The sequence below is a fragment of the Pleurodeles waltl genome, chromosome 5 (genome assembly GCF_031143425.1).
Source record: "Pleurodeles waltl isolate 20211129_DDA chromosome 5, aPleWal1.hap1.20221129, whole genome shotgun sequence".
Taxonomy (NCBI): Eukaryota; Metazoa; Chordata; class Amphibia; order Caudata; family Salamandridae; genus Pleurodeles; species Pleurodeles waltl.
Genome location: NC_090444.1, coordinates 575867183 through 575890203, shown reverse-complemented (window position 1 = coordinate 575890203; position 23021 = coordinate 575867183). Strand labels below are relative to the sequence as shown.

Genomic DNA, 23021 nt, shown 5'->3' with positions numbered 1-23021 from the left:
ATGAAGATTATGGAATAAACTGCCAAAGAAGATCAGATCTGTCAGTAGTTGTTTACAATTAAGAAGATCCATTTTGGTCCTGGCTTCTCCCATAATGACACCAGTGCTCATCACTACCAGTTGCAACCGTTATCAACTTCCTTCTCTCATCAGCACAACTCGGAATCAGTCTTTAATCCCTGATGTGAAGAATGCTTTTGGACCTCAACAAGTTGTATGAAAAAAAGTAGCAAAGCTGCAGTAGAGAACAATATGCTACATTCCATAAAACTTCAAACAGCGACTCACCTGAGAATGCATTATTTTCTTTCAGTAGTACACGATGCAATATGAAGAATTTTATCTTTACGTATGCAGCAATATGATGATTTACATTTTCGATGTTTCTTAAACATTTTAGGTGTTTTATAATTGGATTGTAAACTGAATCAACTTGTTCTTGTATTAACTTTTGCTGATGTTTGTGACTCTCCTTTTCAGGCATGCAGATTGGCATAGTTTATATTATGGTAGACTACTGTTTTGCTATTTTCTTTCAACTATCTTAGTTAAATAAATGTTTAATGAAATTGACTGATCATATGAGCATCTATGTATGGTTTAAGTCTTCATCTGCTTCATGAGCCCACCAACATAGCAGTGCTTTCTGTTGGAAGCTGCAAGATGTTTTTCTCTTTCCAAGCTTGCTTAAAAACAACCTAATTAGGTAAATTAAAACTGAAAAAGATAATGTTTCAGTTGTAAATGCTTATCAACAGGAGAACCTAAAGAAAGACTTAATACAATTCACATTGCAGCTTCAAAATGTAGATTATTTTTTGTTTTGAGTGTTGTAAATCTAATGTTTAAAGTTATTACCAAAATAACCCTTCTAGCGATGCATCTATAGAACTAGGACCAAAGATTACTTTGATTTTTTTTCTATTGCCTAAGTGGGTTCAAGAAAATAGTTGTAAGATTTATTTCTTTAACATGTTTTGAAGTTTTGAATTAGTCTGAATTATATTTAAAATCTCTTTGTTTTCTTCTGTGAATCTTGTGTTTTTAGACTCTGTATTTGGCATCTATGCTTATTAAGGCCCTGTGGAATAATGCTTTGGCTGCTAAGGCCCAGCTCTCCAAGCAGAGTTCATTTGCCTCTTTACTCAATACTAATCTCCCCATGGGAAATAAAAAAGGTAAGCATGTAAAATCTGCTTTATACCAGATTAATTTGTTTTTGTCAAATGGTTTCTTTGTGGCTCATCCACCATTTTTCTTCATGCTGTCTGGTCTCTGGGTCTATAATCTTAGAAATCTTTGCTTGTTGGCCATCTTGCTGCTGCCTTCATTTCACCCTCTGTTCTGCAGTTCACACTGTGTCTCTAGTCTCAAATAACTAAATACTCTGTTGCTGTTAGCATCAGTACCCCTTTACACTCCAAAGATTGTTTGTTGCAAGCACCAACAGCTGGCAAGTTGGGCCACCAGCAAGGATCTTAAAAACTGACTTGTCATGCTAGGAAGTAGAATATTAGGATTTCAGGCCCCGGGAAACTTTTGTGGTTAAAAAGAGTTGTCATCCTGGAGCTCCATCATCTGCCCTCCATTTGTGTACTCCAGCAGGTCTGTCTGCATGAGTCATCGCAACTCAGAGGGCTGCAGGAGCACATGCCAGGCAAGAGCTCTGTGTACATTTGCCTATTCCAGAACTGGACTAGTGCTGCACTCTGTGAAGCTCCTTCTCACCATAATGATTACACAGAACAGTTTATTTTACCTATTTGTATTTGAGGCACACTATTGTCCTGTGCTAATCTACGAGTTTATTTTTACTGACTGCTTTTTAATTTAGGATCTCCTGCTGCTAGCCCTCAGAGTAGTGACAACAGTGATACCCATCAAAGTGGAGGAAGTGATATTGAAATGGATGAGCAACTTATGAACCGATCCAAACATGTTCAGCAGAGGCTTTCTGATTCTGAGGTATGGGCCCATTTCTTTAGTTATTCACTTTTATTTATTGTTTATGTGCTTTTTCCACGTTTGTTCCATTGAACTTGCAATATATGACATTTATATGACAATATTTGAAAGACCTGATGAAGGCACAACTTCCTTGGTAACTTCTTGAGGTAAAATCTCTAAGCTGAGTGTACTTTTGTGTGTGACTAAAATAAGCATAATTTCTGATTCAGAACATACTAGAATATACTGCTTACCTTGTTAAAAAGAACTAGTGCCAGAGTCTAAGGTCCTCATGGGGGGACGGCTGTGCATTTCCACAGCTGGTACCACACATCCACTTCAACATCTGATGCTTCCCTCTGCTTGCTTTGTCAAGAGCTCAAACCTTTGGGTCTACACCTGCTCTTTCTGCAAGTTGTTTGCTTCGGGGAGGTATACAGGGAGTGTGCTTTGTACTTGTAATTTAATTCATACAGACCACAACTGGTATTAATTTGTTTCAACAAATGTCATTTTTAAAACCTTCTTATAGGATAGCTCTGCATGTGACAGTTTTTGAGCCATAAGTATACAACTGTTGATGGCAGAGGAGACTGATTTAACCTTAAGTACTGCCTTTTGTAGTAATTATCACTTACATTAGAAAGGTGTGCTCTTTTGTTCACAACTATGTATGGCACTGATTTCTGTTGAAAATTCCTTTTTCACTCTGTAATGAATTTTTAAGTGTATCTTGTTATGTTGTGAACTGTGTATGTACTTCAACAAAGCTGATGCCACTTGGGAGCTGATACCCATGTTGTAGAAGAAAATGGATGAGAAATTAGGGGGTTCTAATAAAATACCCCTTAAAGGAAGTTGCATAGGGATTTTAATGTCAGTTGCCCATACTGCCTTTTGTTGAGCCAAATTCTCCTTAGGCTGCTAATTAGCTCACTTGATCTGTCGGCTTGAGCACAGGAAGAATTGCAAGTATGATAGTCGGCTCGCATATGCCTCTGCATGTCAGCTGTTCAGAAAATGTTGACTTCTTTAGAGTTAGTTTGTATGCCTGGTTCTTTGTGCCTGATAAGAGAGTGAGCCTTTGTACTTCTTGCTGTTCCAGTGCCCACTCAACAAATTCAGCAGAATGGCTTTCACTGTTTAACATGACTTTTCTTTTTCTATTTTGGCTCCTCTTTATTCCTAAATAGGCTCTGCCTTGTTGTCACACACCTGACAGGTCTAAGGGAGAAGACAGTCAGGTTGCAGTGTTATTGCATTTTTAGCCTATAAGACTAGCTTCTGTACAGTTTTCACTCCCAAGGGCTTGCGATTAGCTGATTTTAGACAGAGGTCGTCCCACTATACCTATCTGTTCTTTCATGGATACGCACTTTCTTTCAGGATATCCATCTGTTGACCTGCTCATTCATTTTTAAACTATTATGTCTTTGTTTCTGTACTAGAAAAGATGCTTTGTTTGATCTTCGTTTTATATTAAATCTTTATACTTTAAGTTTGGTTGTTGTATGAGGACTCCTTCACCTAGTGCATTTCACTTTGTAGTCTGTTGCCAGCATGATGGGGGGGGATAGGGAACCATCAGACTAAACAGTAAGGAACTCAAGCCTTCTTTGTGATACTGACTCAGTGTTCTCAACACCTACCTTAGGTCTTCTCCGAGAACTTGATATGATTTAGCTGTACATGTACAAGTTATGTCAGAAATAATTGAGACAAGATTTTTGTCTTTAAAAAATGTTGAACTAGAGTGCAAGTTAACTGTGCTCCCTCAAAGAACAACTGTATTTAAACAATGCCCTGACAGTCACAAACAAATGTCCGTAACTGACCCCCACAGGGTATGCATTTGATAGTTGGGCTCCGGGCATATCTCCGAGTGTTGTGAGGAATGCACATTCAGGATTCCGAAGACGAACCAGGTAAGGGAAGTGAAGCTGTATTTCACTGAACACCAGAAAAAACTGTGCCAGTCGCGCTTGAAGTATAGTAGAGAGCGTGGACTCGTTTCCATGACAGGTCGTCATCAAAGTCTTTGAGTGAGTCCAAATCAAAGTTGAGAGAAAACACAAGAAAGCTAAGGGGGACGCATCCCCATCGCACCACTCTTATCTCCAGAGAAGTCACAAGGGTGTCAACATACAAATAGGTCTCGATCCCAATCCGTTCAGATGTCTATTCCACAATTGATCACAATGCACCCAAGGTTTTTGGATTATCAGCGATGGCACAACAAATCAATGTCTTTAAGGAGGGAATTTTGCACTTCTTTGACATTCTTCCAGTTCTCTGTGTTGCACCTTCTGGATTCAAGGCTTTGCAGGGGCATCCAGCTGGGTTACCGCTGGCAGACCTGTCCTGGGAGCAATCTGGGTCTCTTGAACCTGCTTCAGGTATTGCACCAGCTTTGTTGCTGACTTCCTCATTGACGCCACAATCTGCACTGGTTCTTTCTACTTAGACGTGGGCCCTGATGCTGCTGGCACCAACGTTTTAGTTCTGACTCGGGTTAGAGCCACTTTGCTTCAGGAGATGTCAATAAAGATGATGGGTGTGACTTTTCCCCTCCATCGGATTACAACAATCTCTACATGGACTTGCAGGAGGCCAGTGGGCTGGACTCTAAACCTGATACTGGGTTGATTTCCAACCCCCCTCCTCCTGATCCTCTCACCCACTGCCCCGCACCTCCTCCACCGAAACTCCATTGAAGGAATGTGTTACCTTTGCTGTGGTGATAAAATGCGCAGCTGAGGTTTTGTACCTAAAACTCCCTTCTTTGGTTTTAAAGACTAATGTGCTTACAGAGGTGTTACAGCCTGGGTAGCTATCCTCTGAGCCCTTGCTGCCATTCAATGTAGCCCTTGATACACATTGATTAGCACTTGGAAGAAGCCTTGTTCTTGCCCTCCAGTGAACAGGCAGGTTGCCAGGCTTCATAGACTGACACTAGGAAACCCTGATTTTGTGACTTAACATCCTACTCCAGAGATTCTGCTGATTCAAGCTTCCACAAGCATTTGAACCCCAGTTAATTTTTCCATGATCCCCTGGACAGAGAATCGAAGAGAGCTAAAACATTTGTGAAACAGATGTCCTCATCAGCTAGCCTAGCCTTGAGGACCGTCAATGCCAGTTGGGTACTTGGCTGATATATTCCAGCTATTGGGGACATGATCTTGCCAGCACTCCATGAAGACTTGTGGGCCTCCATGACATCTGCAGGATGGTGAAGATGCAGCCAGTATGGCATTAGGTCTGGCCTGGATACCACTGATTGCTTGGGTTGGCCAGTCGGCAACAGTGTGGTTCTTTTTCACCTCACTTGGATGAGATATACTAACTTCTCTGAGGATGTCCAGCCATTCCTTATGCATATGCCTTTTGATATGTCTTGCCTGTTTGGCAAGAAGACAGATGCAGCCCTAGAGTGCATTAAGGAGAGCTGAGCAACTACGAGTTTCTTGGGCCTTTCACCATCTGCTATACAGTTTCCCCAACAATTTCAGCCCTTTCAGTGATACTCCAGAGGGTTGATCTACAGGCAGCAACAGGTTCCTCCACCCCCATCCCCCTTTCACACCGCAGGCACCCCTGTCCTTTAGGGGTCAAGGACAGGGTTCAAGCTGACAACGTGTTGATTACCATGGGCACCCATCATCTCAGTCCCCCAACCTGGCTGCATCAGCCTCCAATCAATGTTAGTTTGCCCTTTATGGCACACAACCACCCTATAGGAGGCTTGAACCAACACATTCTCCAAAGGTGGCAAAAGATGACATCCGACAAATGGGTTCTCCAGATACTTGCCCTTTCATTTCTTTCTGACCCACTGCATCTTCCACCCTATCAAAGCGGATTTCAGCGGAGCAGCTGGCCATATTGTTGCAGGAGGTGCATGCTCTCTTGTCCAAAGGGTTCATAGAGAGGGTATTGGCCTCTGAAGTAGAAAATGGTTGTTACTTTTGCTATTTCCTCATGCTGAATAAGGACGGGGGCCTTTGTCCAATTTTAGATCTCTACCCCTAAAAGTCTCTGTAGAAGGACAGATTTAGGATGCTTATACCAGCCCAGGTTCTGTCTGCCCTGGATCTGGATTGTAGCATTGGACCTGCAGGACATGTTTTTCATGTACACACCTTGCCTTAGGTTCAGGGAAAGCCAGGAGCATTTTCACTTTGGTGTGCTCCATTATGGTCTCACCAGTGCACCTCAGGAGTTCAGGAAAGTGATGGCAGTGGCCAGACAATACCATTGGAGGTTAGAGATATCACACTCCACCTACTTTGATTGACTGTTGAAAATGGGATTGCCACAGTCAGCTGTAGACCTCCTCCAGATGGCAACAAACCTCCTGACATCGTTGGGTGTTCAGTCAGCGTGCCAAGTCCAAGACATTTGTGATATGATCCTGATGTTTCATCCTCGCTCTGGTCTCTCAGTAAAAGAGGCTTTGAGACTTCTTCGCATCCTGGTGGTCTACTATGGCATATACTGACTCTGTTTTGTCTTTGGCCCAGCATGACTTGCGCTGGGCACCATTAAAGGTTATTTGTCAGCCTTTTCGGCCCTTTTAGGTCGAGCGCACAAGCACTCCGTCCCTGTTGTAATCTCATTTTGGGCTTTCAAACACGCCCATGTCACACCTGTCCCTTTCATTGGTTCGTGGCTTGCCTTTTAAAATCCGCTTGATTTCATTAATGAAAGGCATGCATATGTCATGCCTTTTCTGGTGTTTAGCACTAGCAAACTACTGAAAACATACGAGGCGCCATGTTTTCAGCATGGTTTCTGGACTACTTTATCATTTATTTTCCACGCAGCACGATCATGCTCGTTTTTTTTGTTTTCAATTTCAGTGCAACCGCGCTGCGTTTTACATAGCGCAATCGTTTTTTTTCTTTTAATTTGTGTGGCAAGAAAAGTGATTAGGAGTTTACAATGCTAATAGCTCTAATTCGAGCAAATGCGAGACCCGTTGCATTGCAAATGCTTGTTACTTTTGCCCACCATTTTTGTTTAAATCACCTGTATAATGATGTTTCTCAAAGATTTAACACACGTTTCCTCCTTAGCTCTTTGTGATTCCTCAGTGGGATCTCACTTTGGTCCTGACTTTCTTCATGTGTCCTCCCTTCAAGGCTATGCACAGCTGATCATTGTGACTTCTGGAGCTGAAAACTGCTCCATGTTGCAGTTACTTCAACTTGTCACGCAAGTGAACTTCAGGCCCTTGGTGCAGTCACCCTACGCCATCTTTTCCCTGGCAATTTTGTTCTGAGTACCAGGGTGTGCTTCTTGCCAAATGTTGTGGCTCCTTTTCGCAGTGGGCAACCCATCACCATCCCAGCATTCTTTGCTCCTCCTCACTCCTCTAAACAGAAGAGACTCAATTGGCTGAAAGGCAAAAGAACCTTCAGCTTTTACATCAGTCACACCAAAGACCATCAGGTGGATGATTAGCTTTTTGTGGGGTTTTCTGGGGCAGGGCAAGGTGGTGAAGAAGAGGACTTTATCATGGTGAATAGTCCTCTGCATTGGAGTATGCTATGCATTGGCAAAGCATCTACCTTTGGAAGGACTATGGGGTGCTACAACTGCGCTGGCATGACCTGGACATCCATACACACATTCATGAAGCACTATTGCCTTGACAGTCAGGTCCGATGGGAAGGGCATATTGCCCATTCAGCCTTTAGGACATTTTGCTCCTATCCCATTCCACAGACCCTGTACCTTGAAGTACTGCTTTGGTATCAATTCTTAAGTTGAGGAAACTGCAGTATCCATCAGAAGAACAAGTTACGTACCTTTGGTAACATGCTTTCTGGTGGATATTCTAACTGTGATGCTTTGTTGCTGCCTTTCCTTCAAACTGACTCAGGCGTGTTGCTTATATTCAGCACTGTTTGTCACTTCCGCACTAATTTGGATTATTTCAGTAGTACAGTCTTGATTCCCAGCTCAAAAGCTGAGAGGGACACTCCCTGGATTTCACCTCTTTCTGCTCATTTACTTCATCCGCCTGAAGGAAAAGATGTTTATCTGTTGTCATTTTTTAATTCTTTTGTGCCCTTCTCTATGAATACCAGCTTTTACTCATGCAATCCTTTGTCAGGAATGAAGAGGTCCATGAGTCTGCCATAGAATACTCTAGCCAAACTCAGTGCAAATAAAAATGGTTCTTCAGCTACCATTTAGAAATTAAAGTTGTCTTTGGTACCCCAGTAACTGTGTTTTTTCATGTTTAATGTTTTGGTGTTGCTTAATTTAAGTATACAGTTAAACAGCAAATACAACTTTATTTAAAAATCTTAAAACATGACTTGTTTTGGAGGATTATCTTTTAACATAATTGCATCTCACACAATTGTAGTTTGTATGTATAGGATGTGGCAAGATGTTCAGACGATAGGTGTGTGTTTAAAGTTCACATATACTAAGCACCAGAGGTAGAATTGTAAGTGCAAGTGGAAAATACACTGGGGGTAAAGTTAGCCTAAATGCTTGGATTAATGAAATGTGTGTTGTGTGTTTCAGCTTTTAAGGCTTGGGCAGTTTGTCATGCAAGAGGTAAATGAGCATAAAATATCAGCTAAAACCACACATTAATTAGTGTATCTGCTAGGGCCAAGGACAGTCTACAGATAGCTTGATCTATTAGTGGTACAGAGAATAGAATACATGGTGCTCAAAGTCGTTGATAATCCTATATTCCATCCAGTCACCCCAGATGTTCTCATGATTTTGTGGGCAGTGTGTTGCTTGGTAGGTAGGGATTTCTAATGTCCTGCAGTGGTCTAGTGCTCACTCCCAGCTCTCAAAAGTAGGGGGGCTGGGTCACGCCGTAGTTGTGCAACTTTACGTTTTGCAGTTACCAGGCCAAGATGTGTGAGTGCTGGTGTGTACCGGTTCATGTCAAGATCTAGAGGAAGAGTAACAGTTTTGGATCATTGTCAAATTGCCGATTGATTCTCTCCTTCAGTGTAGTCCGTATGCGGCCCAAACATTTTTATCTTGGGGCATTGTACTTTTTTTTTCTCTACAGAAGGTTTTCTGTAGGGTTTCCATGTCTCATGCTTTGTTTTTCAGAAACTTCAGTTTTTGACATGTAATGTAGGTCCTATCTAGAAACTTGAGTTGAATTGTTTATTATGTTTCAATTGGTACCTGCGTGGGACAATTCTCCATGTGAGTAAAAGTGTCTCTCTGATGCTTGTCTGAGGATGACACACTTCAGGGACATGGGTAATAATGAGGAGCTTGGCCAGCAACATATTAGTCAGAGATGTCAGGCAAATCTTATATATGAGGAAGTAGGGCATGTCTTAATTGTGTTTGTGAAATTGAGATTTGTAAACATCATGCACAAGTTTTAAAATGTTCAGAGGAACATTTAGTGCTACTTAAAGTTACATTGCCCAGTTTGGAGATACCAGTAGCACCCCATAGGGAATCCCTTGAAGGCACTAATATTTTCCAGCACAGTTCTCCCTCATAGTGGTCTTATGGGTGAGTCAGTTATCCCATTTTATGCCCAGTGTCTTATGTCATTGTCTTCTAACTGTGACTGGCGGCAAGTGTGATATCTTCCTTACCTTGTATATGAAATGCGACAAGTGAATGCCTTGCATGATCTATTTTTCAGTTGTAAAAGACTTGGTCATGACTATTCGGGGAGCTGATCTCCCATGAGAAGCATGTGATCATCTTCATGATGTTGAACAAGTTGTACAGTATTTTGGATGGTTAGTTTTGCAGCTGGTGTAGCGACTGTGATACAAAACCTATCCTAAAGATCGCTGCCTACCCCCTCAACAACTACGATGGGGGGGTAGGAGGCAAGGTTGCTCTGCAGTCGATTGCCCTCCCATGCTTGTGTTTTATGTCTAACTATGTAGATACTGAGGTATTGAAACCCATCAGTGGCTATTCTTAGGTCGGCCTTCCTTTGTAGATTTTAGCGTCTTCGAATACACACAGTATTTTATTAATGTCTAATGAGCGGATAAAAGCATAAATTAAACTTTTTTTTCTTCTCTTTTTGCATGTATTTATAAGTGTATGTCAAAGAGCTAAGGTGGCATTGATTCTAATCAGAAGGAGTAAGAGCCCTAAAATTTAGAGAGGGGAAGTATTGCGTCCCACATGGACAAAAGAGATTCTTATCTCTGAATAAGTCAACGTCTGTGATTGTTATGTCTTCATACCACTGTCTGACAAGGTACTTCCCTCTCCCTATGTATAATGAAAGGTACAGTATCAGATTCAGTAACTTTAAAAAAAAAAAATGGAACAAAGACTGCACAGTAAGTCTTGTTCTAAATATTGAAAGAAACCCCTCAAATAAAGAGTTTCAGAAGAGTATGTGTCATGGCGATCACAACTCAGGGCAACCTCTGATTTGTCCTATTGTCTTTTTGTCACTCTCCTCATACCCTGCTGTTGTTGCTCCATACACAAGCTTTTCTTTAGGTACAGCAGGTCTTCAATGAACTTCTTGAACCACCCACCTTCCTGTCACATGGTAACATTGATACAGTAAGTTATTTAGGGTAGAGCCAACCCGTTTATTCATGTTGCATGTTTACAAGCTTAAAAAAAAGGAAATGAATCTCTCACATGTGCACTTCTTAATGCCACCATGTTTCTTGCAATTTTTGCCAACAAAATAGGTCATTTGAATTCACGGCTGAGTGACAGATGTATGCAGAGAAGAGAAGACTATTGCGAACAAAGCAGACTTTAAAGGACAATTGTTTACTGCTAAATTGCATCTCCACTTGTTTACACATTGTGAGGCAGGATTTAAGATGCTACTGTGACCCTAGTCTTATTAGTATCGTCTTGAAAGGATGACATGATCTCACATGAGTTACACTTGCAGACTGCTTGCTTTTATTGATACTTCTGCCAGCCTACCTCTCTCCTGCAGTGTGCAGACATTTGAGCAGCTGTCTTTATGAGAAACAGTTTGTAGTGAGAAACAATACTGCTCAACAATATACCATTACTCGTTAGACTCTGGTATGTGACCTATTGGTAACATTTATTAACAAAAACATTTGATTTATGAAACAGCAGTACTTCACAAGTTAGTCAGCCTGTGTAGTCATCATAAGCCATAGATAATCTGTAATATAAATTGTTATGCTTTGTAATGCCTTCCAGCTACTCCTTAATCATAACACCTTTCTTCCAGGTAGACCCATCATCTGTATGATCTCAGCTATGTTGGAATTATTCTGGTGCAATTTTCCCTTGGGGCTTTATTATACAGAGAACTCGATGTTCTGTAGATTTGGATGTTTAATAGACTACTATACTGTTTGAATACTTGCCCATGTTATGCTGGGGGGTGAGGGGGAATCCTAGGGTTACAAAATGGCACGTTTGGGGTCTTTGAGCAAACGCCCGACAAATGGACTACTTTCTAGAGTCAATTGACCTCACTATTTCCATACCTTCATGTCCTACCCTGATTTCTTACTGTAGCACCTCTTGTTCAGATTCGTACTGCACATGGTAACAAATTGGAGTCCTCCAAGAGTTTCTCTTTCTTCATCGACTTCACCTAAATTAGGAGGTTTTCTTAGAAATAGGTTTGTCTCTGGGAATGATCCAGAGCTAATTGTATCAGGTAACATTTTTGTTGCTGTTTAAATGCAAGCTGAAAAGAAGGTTGCTGTATTTGACTTCTTATGTTACTCTCATTTGTATAGCACCAATCACCTTTTTATGGCATTAGAATAAGTTTTCAGTCTGGCTTGAATAACTTTCCTTTATAGTGTCTCCTTCCTTTGTTGCCGTTTGCTTCTATGCAGTCAGTAGAGAATTTGTACCATGTTCATATTTGAAATGCTTTGAGTAAATTGAAAGTAGAGGACATTTTTGGTCAGTTGGGAGAAATGTATTGCCAATTGATTTCTCACCAAAGTACAAATGCAAGTTCATATTTGTGCTATAAATGTATGCATGTTTCTGTTGTGGTGCCTGATAGTGCGGTTGATTTAGTTAGGCCTTGCCAAATATACATCCAGGCTATTGGCTTTGCCCGTGCTTGTAATACAGTTGATGTGAATGCTTTTAAAGGGAGGGAGGGAGGGAGGTTGAGCGAGTCGAATGAAACAGTATGAGAAAGATGGAGTGTGTGCGTTTATTTATTGTGACATAATTTAGGTCTGTTTGAGGACTGAAGTTAAAGATAGTCTATTGGAGAGATCCTAGGGCCAGGACAGACCAATAGGCAATGACTCCTCCCCTCTAGGAGTCCGCTTTCACTCTGATTGGTACATGTAGCTGTGTGGCTGCACATTAAACATGGAGAAGGTGTTTGTTAGTTATTTATCTATGAGAGCCCATACGCTCCTGTGGGTGTATTGCCTGTGTAAATCTTAATGTTATAGAGCGTGACATATGCCGGACATTCTCTTCAAGGACAAAGAAATAAATTACGAGGGTGATGCATTTTGAATCTGTGCAGAAGTCTAGGAAATCATGGCCCAAAAATTCTAGAGTCCAAGCCCCTCCAGGATCAGGATACTGAACTATAGGTAGCAGAGCCCAGAGAAGTCCTGGGGCTTCTTCCAGACCAATTGGCTACTCTTAATGGTACCCCCAGAGTTCAGGAAGTCTTATCCCCTGCTACCAATATAATGCCACCACTGATGCTGATATACCCCTTCAGGTTCCCATCATTCAGCTGGTATGGTGATGATGATTTCAGCATTACTACTTCTAATGTTGTCACCAGCGACTTCACCAACCTCCAGACCATTAATGTGAATACCTTTAAAAGTATTCCACTCAACATCTGTCCCAGTACATTCTTGGTTAGCTTCAAAATCAGTGTTGAAGACTACCAAATAGGCACAAGGAAAAGATCATGCGTAAAAGGTGTTAAAGGCTGCAAAACGAGGAAAACCACAAGGATACTCAAAGCTTCTCAGAAAAGGAGACAGCACGACAAAGTGATAGCTTATACTGCAGATGTTTTTCCCAGCAGGAGAGGTTGCATACTCTGGAGGTACTATAGGTACGGAGGGAAGTATTAATTTTGCTTAGATAGAGCCTCAAGAAGTATGAGAACTTGTTAACCTTGAATAGACAATCCCTTACCAGAGTCCTCTAGGAAGAATGAGTATTCTAAATATTGTACCCCATCACCAAATCATGGCAAGGTTTGAGAAGTGCCACTTGAAATGCCAACCCCCTCATGGACCTTCAACTGTAGGACAAGTATGTGCCTCCCATAGAGGTTTCCCATCCTTCCACCCCAGGTCTTACCACTGTATGGGGACACTGTCCCATTTAGGCTTGGATGGACAGTGCGTTATCTGGGTTTGGGGCTAATCACCCATTCTGCGGCTATAGGTCCTGGCTTCCTGTTTGCACTGTGAAGCAAACCAGAGAGAACGTGGCTGGTTCTCCTTCTGTTAGTCTCTCCTATGCGCATTTTACTTGCTGGCCATGGTTAAACAGGATTTTTTGTGTGGCAGTTTTCACACATGCCTGTGTTCTCTGTCTTATTTCCCTCTATGTCCCAGAGCAAGAAAGCGGGGTGATAGGGGCTTGGGCAGGAAAATATCCACAACTGCATTTCCAACCATAACCGTAGCCATTGCAGTGATTCTGTCCAGTAGGTACAACAGGGAACAGTGAGAGAAAATGGTTTTCTTTCCTGCCATGCAACAAGGAGAAAGAAGTTAGAAGGATCCTGGCTTATTGCATGTTGATTTCAAAACACATAATTAAGTTGCACCTGATATGGCAAACATAGTCCTCTAACACCAATGCCATGGGCAGTGGTTCTCTGTTGTCAAGTGTGGCTGAAATTCTTATGTTTTTTACAAGAGCTGTAGGCCAGGGTGCTGGACATACCCTTCGGGGGCAAAGAAGTCATGATCAAGGTGGTTAATGAGGCATTCTAATTCATCATGAGTAACAGTGTGGTGTGAATCTCCCCCGTTGCAAAACAACTGGGAGGATTGTGTTTACAGCCCACCACATTTTCAACAGTGGTACTTCTCCTGCCTATGCTATCACCACCATTGCCTTCAGGGAAACCAGAAAAGAAGTTTGAGGTTGTCAAAGAACCATAAGTCAGGGTCTGCCCAGAAGCCAGAAGCAGTTTGAGGGCATGTTGGTGCTGCTTACTTGAGAAGGGGACATTTTCCACAAGACCCTTGTGAGACAGAACCACTTAAGACAAGGGGGTGTGGACATGATTATGCCTAGCCCATTGCTGATTCATGGAAAGTAACCTTTTCCCCAGATCCTCCGGGGCCACAGAGTTTTAAGGGAGGGTACAAGGAAATCAGTGCTTGTGCTTGAACTAAGCCGGGTGAACTACTTCAAAGTGCAGAAGTAACTCAAGGAGATCTACACCAACATAAATGCTTCATCAAGACGTCAATCTAAACATCGTGGATAGGGACATTGGTGTGGATGAGTCACTTTGTGAAAACTAGATTTTACCTTTAAATCTTGAATAACTACTTCGACAACTCTGTTTGTAGGAATCATTGATTGTTGTTGAGGCTCAGAGTGGGCTTTGGCACTGGAAGTTCTAGGCTCCCTACGGGCTGCAGTCAGCATCCATCATGATCATGAAATGCTTGGTATCTCTGGTGGCTTATATTTGCAAGCATATGGTTCATGTCTTCCTCTGCCTGGATGACTCTCTAACTAAAGTGATGTTAAATGTTGAAGATGAGATACTGTCCCGGCATGTAATTGGCAGTTCGAAGAACTTGGACCATTCGTCAAGACAGTCTTGAAACCTTTTTCTTGTTAGACAAATGGCTTAACTAAATGGCCTGTGAATGCAAGTGTGTCAAATAAAAAAGTGAACCATATGTTCAAGACGTGTGGCTGTAGATACAGATGCTGTGCATAATCCTGACATCTAGAGTTTGATTCGGATGTGTGCAAGTTGTTTTTCTTCAAAGAAAGTCTTTCGAGTTAGGAGCTAGTGCGACTCCTTTTGCTGGTAATGCACATGGTCATCGACTCCATTGTCAGATAGTTTTCTTCCACCCTAGGGCTCAGATTGGTACTCCTGTACTCTGGTTCGACACCATTGTTGCATATTTCTCTCTGCTATTTCCGTTGGTATTGTTTCGATCGCACTTCTTCTCTTTCTCTCTCATCCACTCGATGTCGACTTCATTGGGGTGACCCACATCGACCACTGCCCCCGTGGGCCTTTGCCCTTTCGGGTATAGCTTACATCTTGGCACTCCCCCAACCTGCACCATGCTCACTCAGTGAAGGAAGAGACGCCTTTTTGATTCTGTCCTTGGTGTCAAACCAAATATCCGCAGACCGACCTCTACCAGGTGTGTAACCTGTGCCTCTTCTCGGAACATGACAAGGCCAGCTGCGAGGCCTGCCGATCTTTTCGGACCAAGACCACGCTGCTTGATCGTCGTGCTCGATGCCACGAAATGTCCCTCTGCACTGTTAAGGAAACAACACACCTTTTCGCACCTGAGAACCTCCAAGAACAGTTGCAGGCACAGGTATCAGCTACAGACAAGGGAACCTTCTCCCCCAGTGACAGATCTGGTCTGACAGACTGAAAGCCACTGTTGGGCCACCACTGTCTTCGGGCCATTGTCAGCACCGACAGTCTGTCTTGGACACTCCCAGCTTTGGCTTACACTGAAAACTCAACACAACCCACATTCTCCTGAGTTAATCCATCCTGCCTCCAAGCCGAGCAGATCACCTGAGCTAAAATCCTCACCACTGAACATCCTTCAATCTTGGCTCCTCAAACACCTTCTTTGGACCCGAAACTATCAGCAACAAAACCTTCAACATCAAAGTTTAAAACTTTTACATTTAGTGAAGGGGCACATCCCTCTGAGCTTATTGAATCTGTGCTCTAACTCTTTTGGGAAGAAATAGACTCCAGGCAAAATCATATCATGATCTATCCAGATACTGATAGCATTATTACTAGACCTCCGCATACTGGTGCCCAAATGTAGGAGGCTGGCATGGTGTGTAGTGGACATCATCTAGGAGAAGCTTACTTTTGCTGCTCCTCTCCCTGTGGAGGGTCAAAGTCCCCCTCCCCTGAGACCTCCCCTTCCTGCCAAAGTTGCAGACACAAACATCCTCACCTAAGGGATACTACAAAGGCTCCTACAGGGGTAACAATTCAAAGGGTAGAGGCATAGGCATATTCACAAAGACATCCACCACGACCACCAAACCCTGACTTGTCAACCATTTTCCTGGACCACACAACACCTGTTGGGGGGTCAAATACAAGAGTTATTTCCCTCCTTGCGGAACATCACCTCCAACCAACTGGTGGTGGATATTATTCAATCTGATTATTGTCTGGAGCTCTTTTTTATACCTCCAAACTTTCTACCTCGCAAGCGCAAACTGTCTCCACAACATCAGCCGTTGCTCAGGGAAGACGTACAGACACCACTCAAGAAAGTAGCTATAGAACCTGTTTCACTCCATCAGCAGGGAACAGGAATCTATTCACTTTACTTCCTTATCCCTAAAAAAGATGAGACCCTGGAACCAACCTTAACCCTCAGACTCCTTCTTTCAGAACACTTTGCATGTTAAATCGAGATGTCATACCACTATTACAACAAGGTGACTTCATGGCTGCTCTTGACCTCAAGGACACCTGTTGTCACATTCCTATTCACCCACTCCATCGCCAATATTTCAGGTTTGAAATGAAAGGTCAGCATTTCCAATTCTAAGTGCTTTCCTTCGGGGTCTCTGCCGCCCCCAGGGTCTTCACCAAAGGTCTTGCACTAGTACCTGCTCAGCTGCACCGACAAAACATTAAATTCTTTCCATATCTAGATGACTGGCTCATCAAAAGATCAACTCGCCAAAAGTGCTTTCAGCGTACTCAGGTCTCCATAAATTGACTTCACTAACTAGGCAACTAGGCATTAGTATTAATGCAGTAAAATCCCACCTCCAGCCCTTTCAGGTCCAACCTTACCTAGCAACAATCCTCAACTCGGAACATGGAATAGCTTACCCCAGTACTGCCAGGATACATTCCTTCGAGACACTCATTCCTCAATTTTAGTCTGGTAACAATGAGGACAGTCATGCGTCTCCTCAGTATGATGGCTCCACGTATAATCATAGTATCTCATACCAGGCTCACCATGCGTCCGCTACAGGAGTGCTTAGCACTCCACTGGACTCAAGCAGAGAGTCAATGTGAAAATCTAGTGTTGGTCAGCCGTCAAGCTTACCATTTTCTGCAGTCTTTGAACACCAAAAACTTGTTAAAAAGACAGCCTTTCCTAGACCCAGTTTTGCTGATACCCATCACAACAGACACCTCCCTCATGGGATGGGAAGCACATTTCCAAGATCTAACTGTCCAAGGACACTGGACACCCGGCCAGAGACATCTCCACATCAATCACCTGGAGTTTCTAGTTGTTCATCTAGCACTGAAAGCCTTCCTTACTCACCTGCTTGACAAGTTAGTCCCGATCACTACAGACAACATGACAGCCATGTATTATCTTCAAAAGCGAGGGATCACCAGATCCCATCAGCTTTCTCATTTAGCCCGGACTATGTAGAGGTGGTGCCTCCGATACAACATTCATCTGTTGTAGGAAGTTGGCTCTGTATATACTTTCTCAAAGTGAGAGAGAGTGTGCACAGAGTCCAAGGGTTCCCCTTAGAGGTAAGATAGTGGCAAAATTAGATAATTCTAATGCTCTATTTTGTGGTAGTGTGGTCGAGCAGTAGACATATCAGAGGGTAGTGTTAAAAATGTGTTGTACACACACAGGCAATAAATGAGGAACACACACTCAAAGACTTAATTCCAGGAAAATATATTTTCTTAATTTATTTTTAGAACCACAAGTTCAAGATTTGAAGTAAATACATAAAATGTGAGGTATTCCACACAGGTAAGTTAGAAACTTTGAATTAGAGCAATAGCATACACAGCTTTGGTAAAAATTGCAATAAGCTATTTTAAAAGTGGACACAGTGCAAAAATCAACAGTTGCTGGGGGAGGTAAGTAATGGTTAGTTTGTCAGGTTAGTAAATCACTTACAAGTCTCAGTTCCTGGGCATAGGCAGCCCACCGTTGGGGGTTCAAGGCAACTCCAAAGTTACCACACCAGCAGCTCAGGGCCGGTCAGGTGCAGAGGTCAAAGAGGTACCCAAAACACATAGGTGCCTGTGAAGAACAGGGGTGCTGCGGTTCCAGTCTGCCAGCAGGTAAGTACCCGCGTTCCCGGAGGGCAGACCAGGGTGGTTTTGTAGAGCACTGGGGTGGGGGGGATAAAAGTAGGCACACAAAACACACCCTCAGTGGCACCGGGACGGCCGGGTGCAGTGTGCAAAGCAGGCGTCGGGTTTTGTATTGGATTCAATAGAAGGACCCAGGGGTCACTGTAGCGGTGCAGGCAGGGCACAGGGGGTTTTCCCTGGCCAGCCACCGACTGGGCTAGGCAAGGCAGAGGGTCGCCTGGGGGTCACTCCTGCACTCAGGTTCGGTTCCTTCTGGTCCTGGGGGCTGCAGGTGCAGTGCTTGGTCCAGGCGTCAGGTCCCTTGTTACAGGCAGTCGTGGTCAGGAGGAGCCTCTGGGTTCTGTCTGCAGGCATCGCTGTGGGGGTCCAGGGGGGTTGTCTCGGGCTACTCAAGGGGTCGTAGTCCCCTGGGAGTCCTCCCTGTGGTGTTGGTTCTCTGGACCTCGAGCCTGGGACGTCGGGTGCAGAGGGAGAAGTCTCACGCTTCCGGCGTCAAGAGTGAAGTCCTTAGAAGATGCAGAAAAGTGGCAGTATTGTTGCTGTTGTTGAACAGAGCCGCTGCTCATGGGTGTTTCTTAGTCCTTAGGTTCAGGGCAGTCCTCTGAGGTTTCAGAGGTCGCTGGTCCCTGTCGGGTGTTTTGCTGTTGCAGGTTTTCAAGTCAGGAGACTGGCCGGTAGGGCTGGGGCCAAGCAGTTGTCGTCTCGGTCGTCTCTGCGGGGCTTTCAGGTCAGCAGTCCTTCTTGGTTCAGATTGCAGGAATCTGATTTCCTGGGTTCTTGGGTGCCCCTAAATAATAAATTTAGGGGTGTGTTTAGGTCTTGGGGGGGAGTAGCCAATGGCTGCTGTCCTGGAGGGTGGCTACACCCTCTTTGTGCCTCCTCCCTGAGTGGAGGGGGGGCACATCCCTAATCCTATTGGGGGAATCCTCCAAAACTAAGATGGAGGATTTCTAAAGGCAGGGGTCACCTCAGCTCAGGGCACCTTAGGGGCTGTCCTGACTGGTGGGTGACTCCTTGTTTTTCTCATTATCTCCTCCAGCCTTGCCGCCAAAAATGGGGGCAGTGGCCGGAGGGGCAGGCATCTCCACTAGCTGGGATGCCCTGAGGTGCTGTAACAAAGGGGGTGAGACTTTGAGGCTCACTGCCAGGTGTTAAAGTTCCTGCAGGGGGAGGTGAGAAGCACCTCCACCCAGTACAGGCTTTGTTCCTGGCCACAGATGTTCCTCAAAGAAAAACAACCTCACACATCTGAGCCAAACAGTAGAATGCAGGATTAAGTTAAGCAAGTGAATCTACAGCACTGCATGCCTCAAACAGGTTCTTACTGGGTAAGTAAAATGTTCCTTTATGTTGAATCAGCCAAAGAGAGAACCTGATTCTTGGTGTCCCTTCTGAGCCTCTTGTTACTATGCTTCATTATGGCACTACTTAAAAGCCTCAGGGTGCAAACCTGTATGAAGAGCAGCTTCTACAGTATACCTTGTAGCTGGGCTTTTCAGAATGGGATTCAGGTGAAACACACAAAATAAAATCAACTCTGTGCATGTTGTCCCATCATCCATATTACATTGCTAACATTCTTTTCATTCCCCCCACATCCAGAGGTCCTAATAGTTCAAAACACTTCCCTAGAAGGTTTAAGAGGGCAACTGGACTCTTTTCAATAGAAGGTTCGTTCAGTGTAGAAAAATTGGCAAATAAGAAAGTTCTGAATCTTTCAGCATACAAAAGATAGTTTAAAAAAAAAAAAAATGGATTTCAAAACTCATAGTAACAACCTGTACTCGATATACATAATCCATATATAGAGCATAGGCATTTTGTCATACTATTTCGAAATGCAATCTTTCACATATTTACATTACATCATTACAACAGAAGAGTTAATAATTAGTACAGTTGGTACACTAGAGACATAGGGGTCTCTGGTGGGTCAGACAATCTGTTCAAAGCTAACACAAAACATATTGGAAATTGCTGATAGACATACGATAGCTACAAGATTGTTCCTGGATATCTTTGTGCTTAGTCCTGTACCCAAACCTTCATTCTTGGTGGTAGCCCTGGCCTTAAGTTTATGGCCACCCATCTTCTTGCCAACAGTAGCAACAGGACACAAAGCTTTCTCACAGCTTTGGTAACATACACCTCATACCCAAGCAGCATGACCACGGGACTGGCAGGTGTTACTTGTGCATAATTTCACAAAGTTCTTCTCTAATGGCATGCCAGAAAACCAGAATTTCTGGGCGTAGCCCTGTCAAGTGCATAAAATCAGCATGTGGTGTTCTGCACCTATTGCATGCATAATCTTTATTGGAGTCTAATCTGTGCAGTCGCAAAATAAAATGCATTTGTCTGTGCCTATAGTTAGCTAATATGAGCCCGGGTTGTGCACAGTAATATGACCATTTATCGGAAGACTGCTGTTCACATATATTGACTGCCCATTTCTCTGTTGCCAGTAATGTAATATCTATTCCATTTCCAGCAAGCCACATACATGTGGAATGTGCTTTTAAATTGTTTCTGGCATCAGTCTCGGGAAGGAGAGCACTAATGACAGACAGTGCCATTACCGTGTTTTGTCTAAGAAAACACAAATCATCTGACCAGGTACTGCCAATCAGAAAATTTCACTGCTGGAAACCAAAACTTGTACCGTAGAGTACCTCAGCTAGCTCAGGTTTAAGTAGCACAAGCGGTGGTTGGGCTGGTAGACCGGCAGATATTCATTGAGTAGACCCTTTTAGTGACAGAGTTGCAGCAAATATTCTGCCTTCACCTCTGTTTCAGGAACCAGTCACTGAGGTACATTTTTCCTAGCTTGGGAAGGAAAATTCCTCCACACCATCTCGCTGATAGCTATGCCACACCAATAGTATCCATGGATGGATTGTAGTGGTCAAATTATCTTGGTGGCACCAACTTTGACATGCCAAACATTACTCCTCAAGTTGCTTTGCTTGTTGAGGCTTCAGTTTTAGCTTTAGGCAACCAGTCTACTGCTCAGAATTCATAGGGGAAAGATTTGGTATCACATTACAGTGTGTCAACATATTGGCATGGCTCTTACAGTCATACCCTTTGAGGACTTGTTGAGCATGACAAAAGAATGAATGGAGTAGCTGACAGATTGAGGGCTGGCTGTACCAACTAACTCAACCTGTGATCAGAAAAGGAAGTAGTTCTGTGCCTGACCCACAGGGACAGGCCTGTATCCATTGCTAATCTAACAAGATGGGTTGGTGCCAGTTGTGCAGGGGTGACTGCAACCAAGTCCATCAAAATACATTGGACAGGAGAATGTTGCTTTAGGAAGGGTTCCTGCCGTACTTCTGTCTTCATTCAACCTGAGATATATAATTATTTAAAGAGTTTGCTGCATATTTTTCCACCAGTTAAAAAACTGATGCCAATGTGGGTACTCCAGATAGTTTTGGCATGGGCCATATTGAGGTCTTTCAAGACAATTACCCTATTTCCTCTAGTCATGTTTCCTATTTGGGAACTAGCATTAAGATCCATAGCTAGAGAAGATCAAATTACTTAGCTGTAAAGATGGGTCTTCAACATTGATATCTTTTGCTACCCTCACTGCCTCTCTGGCTTTTTGTTTGCTTGTTGGTGCTTTGTTTTGCATGTTTATATTAATCATTTAGAATCTGAAAAAAGAGGGTGCTAGAGGTAGGGATCCATCAAAGAGGGTGCTAGAGGTAGGAATCCATGAGTTGAGCCGAGTCTGATTTTTTAGGCTTTTGTTTAACCACCCATTTTTTTTTTAATCATGCAATATGTTTTACCCTTGATATGGGGAGGTTCTCAAAAACATTTTAATCTTCGAAAGATACTAATGCTGTAGACAACCTTCAGATATAACTTATTTTGAAAATTCCTCAGAGATAGAGGTTTTTCCACATCATGTTTTTTTCATGTGTGCATTTTGGTATAGCGCTAAGGTGGTCCTTCAGACCATTTCTGCCTTCATTCAGAATATCATATTTACTCATTAACTATGAGATAGCTCTCCAGTTCCCTTTTTAAGACGTTAATGCATTGTTTGCAAGGAATCTCGTCATTGCCTGGTTCTAGTAAGATTTTTGACAAAGTCCCTGTTTTCCCTTTGCTTTCCACATGTCCTGTTGAAACAATGTCTGTTCTCTCCATATAGGCAAGCAGCTTGAACATTGCTCACACTTCTGCAATCCCTGTTAATCAGTGTTAAACCTCTGTGGGACTCTTTCATACCCCGTGTAGAATTCATTTCTTGTGCAGAAATAGTATTGTAGAATTTAACTATTAATCTCTGAAGTCATAAGGTCTATACAAGGTACCACATGCCTTACTGTTGTAGAGTTATTGAAATACCTGAGTTAAATGTAATTCCCATTCCAGGCATACCAGAAACAAATCTTACCTCCTTTCTCACGTAAAAGCAGTGTTGTGTAAAAGGAGTGTCTCCCGATTCCACCTTCCAGTCCCTCGCTTCATTTGTCTGTGGTGTGTATACATTTCCTTAAGGTTTCATTACTTTAACACTCAACTTCTTTCTATTTTGAAAGTGTTTGTATTAATATTTATTAGCGTTAGAGCAGTGTCTTTAGCTTCTCAAACATTTTACAATTGCTTGCATGTACCTTTCAATAAAAATGCAAGGCTAACAATGAAGATTTTATAGGGCCGGTGTTGTCTGAGTAGACCATTATTTTGGAAGCCTGAGGAAACCGTTATCTTCCTGCCATTAAATGCTCTTTAGACATTCATTTAAAGCCATATGTGTAGCTTTCCT

At 42.9% G+C, this 23021-nt stretch overlaps 1 protein-coding gene across 2 annotated transcripts in view; it reads left to right on the top strand.

The window, feature by feature from the left end:
* The window catches only part of USP34 (ubiquitin specific peptidase 34), a 1940069-nt gene that overhangs the window by 200518 nt on the left and 1716530 nt on the right, over positions 1-23021 (top strand). For both annotated transcript variants that reach the window (XM_069234398.1, XM_069234397.1), the window contains 2 exons: positions 1049-1178; positions 1835-1965. In XM_069234398.1, the coding sequence (XP_069090499.1) occupies positions 1049-1178; positions 1835-1965 (261 nt within the window). The remainder of the gene's footprint in view (positions 1-1048; positions 1179-1834; positions 1966-23021) is intronic.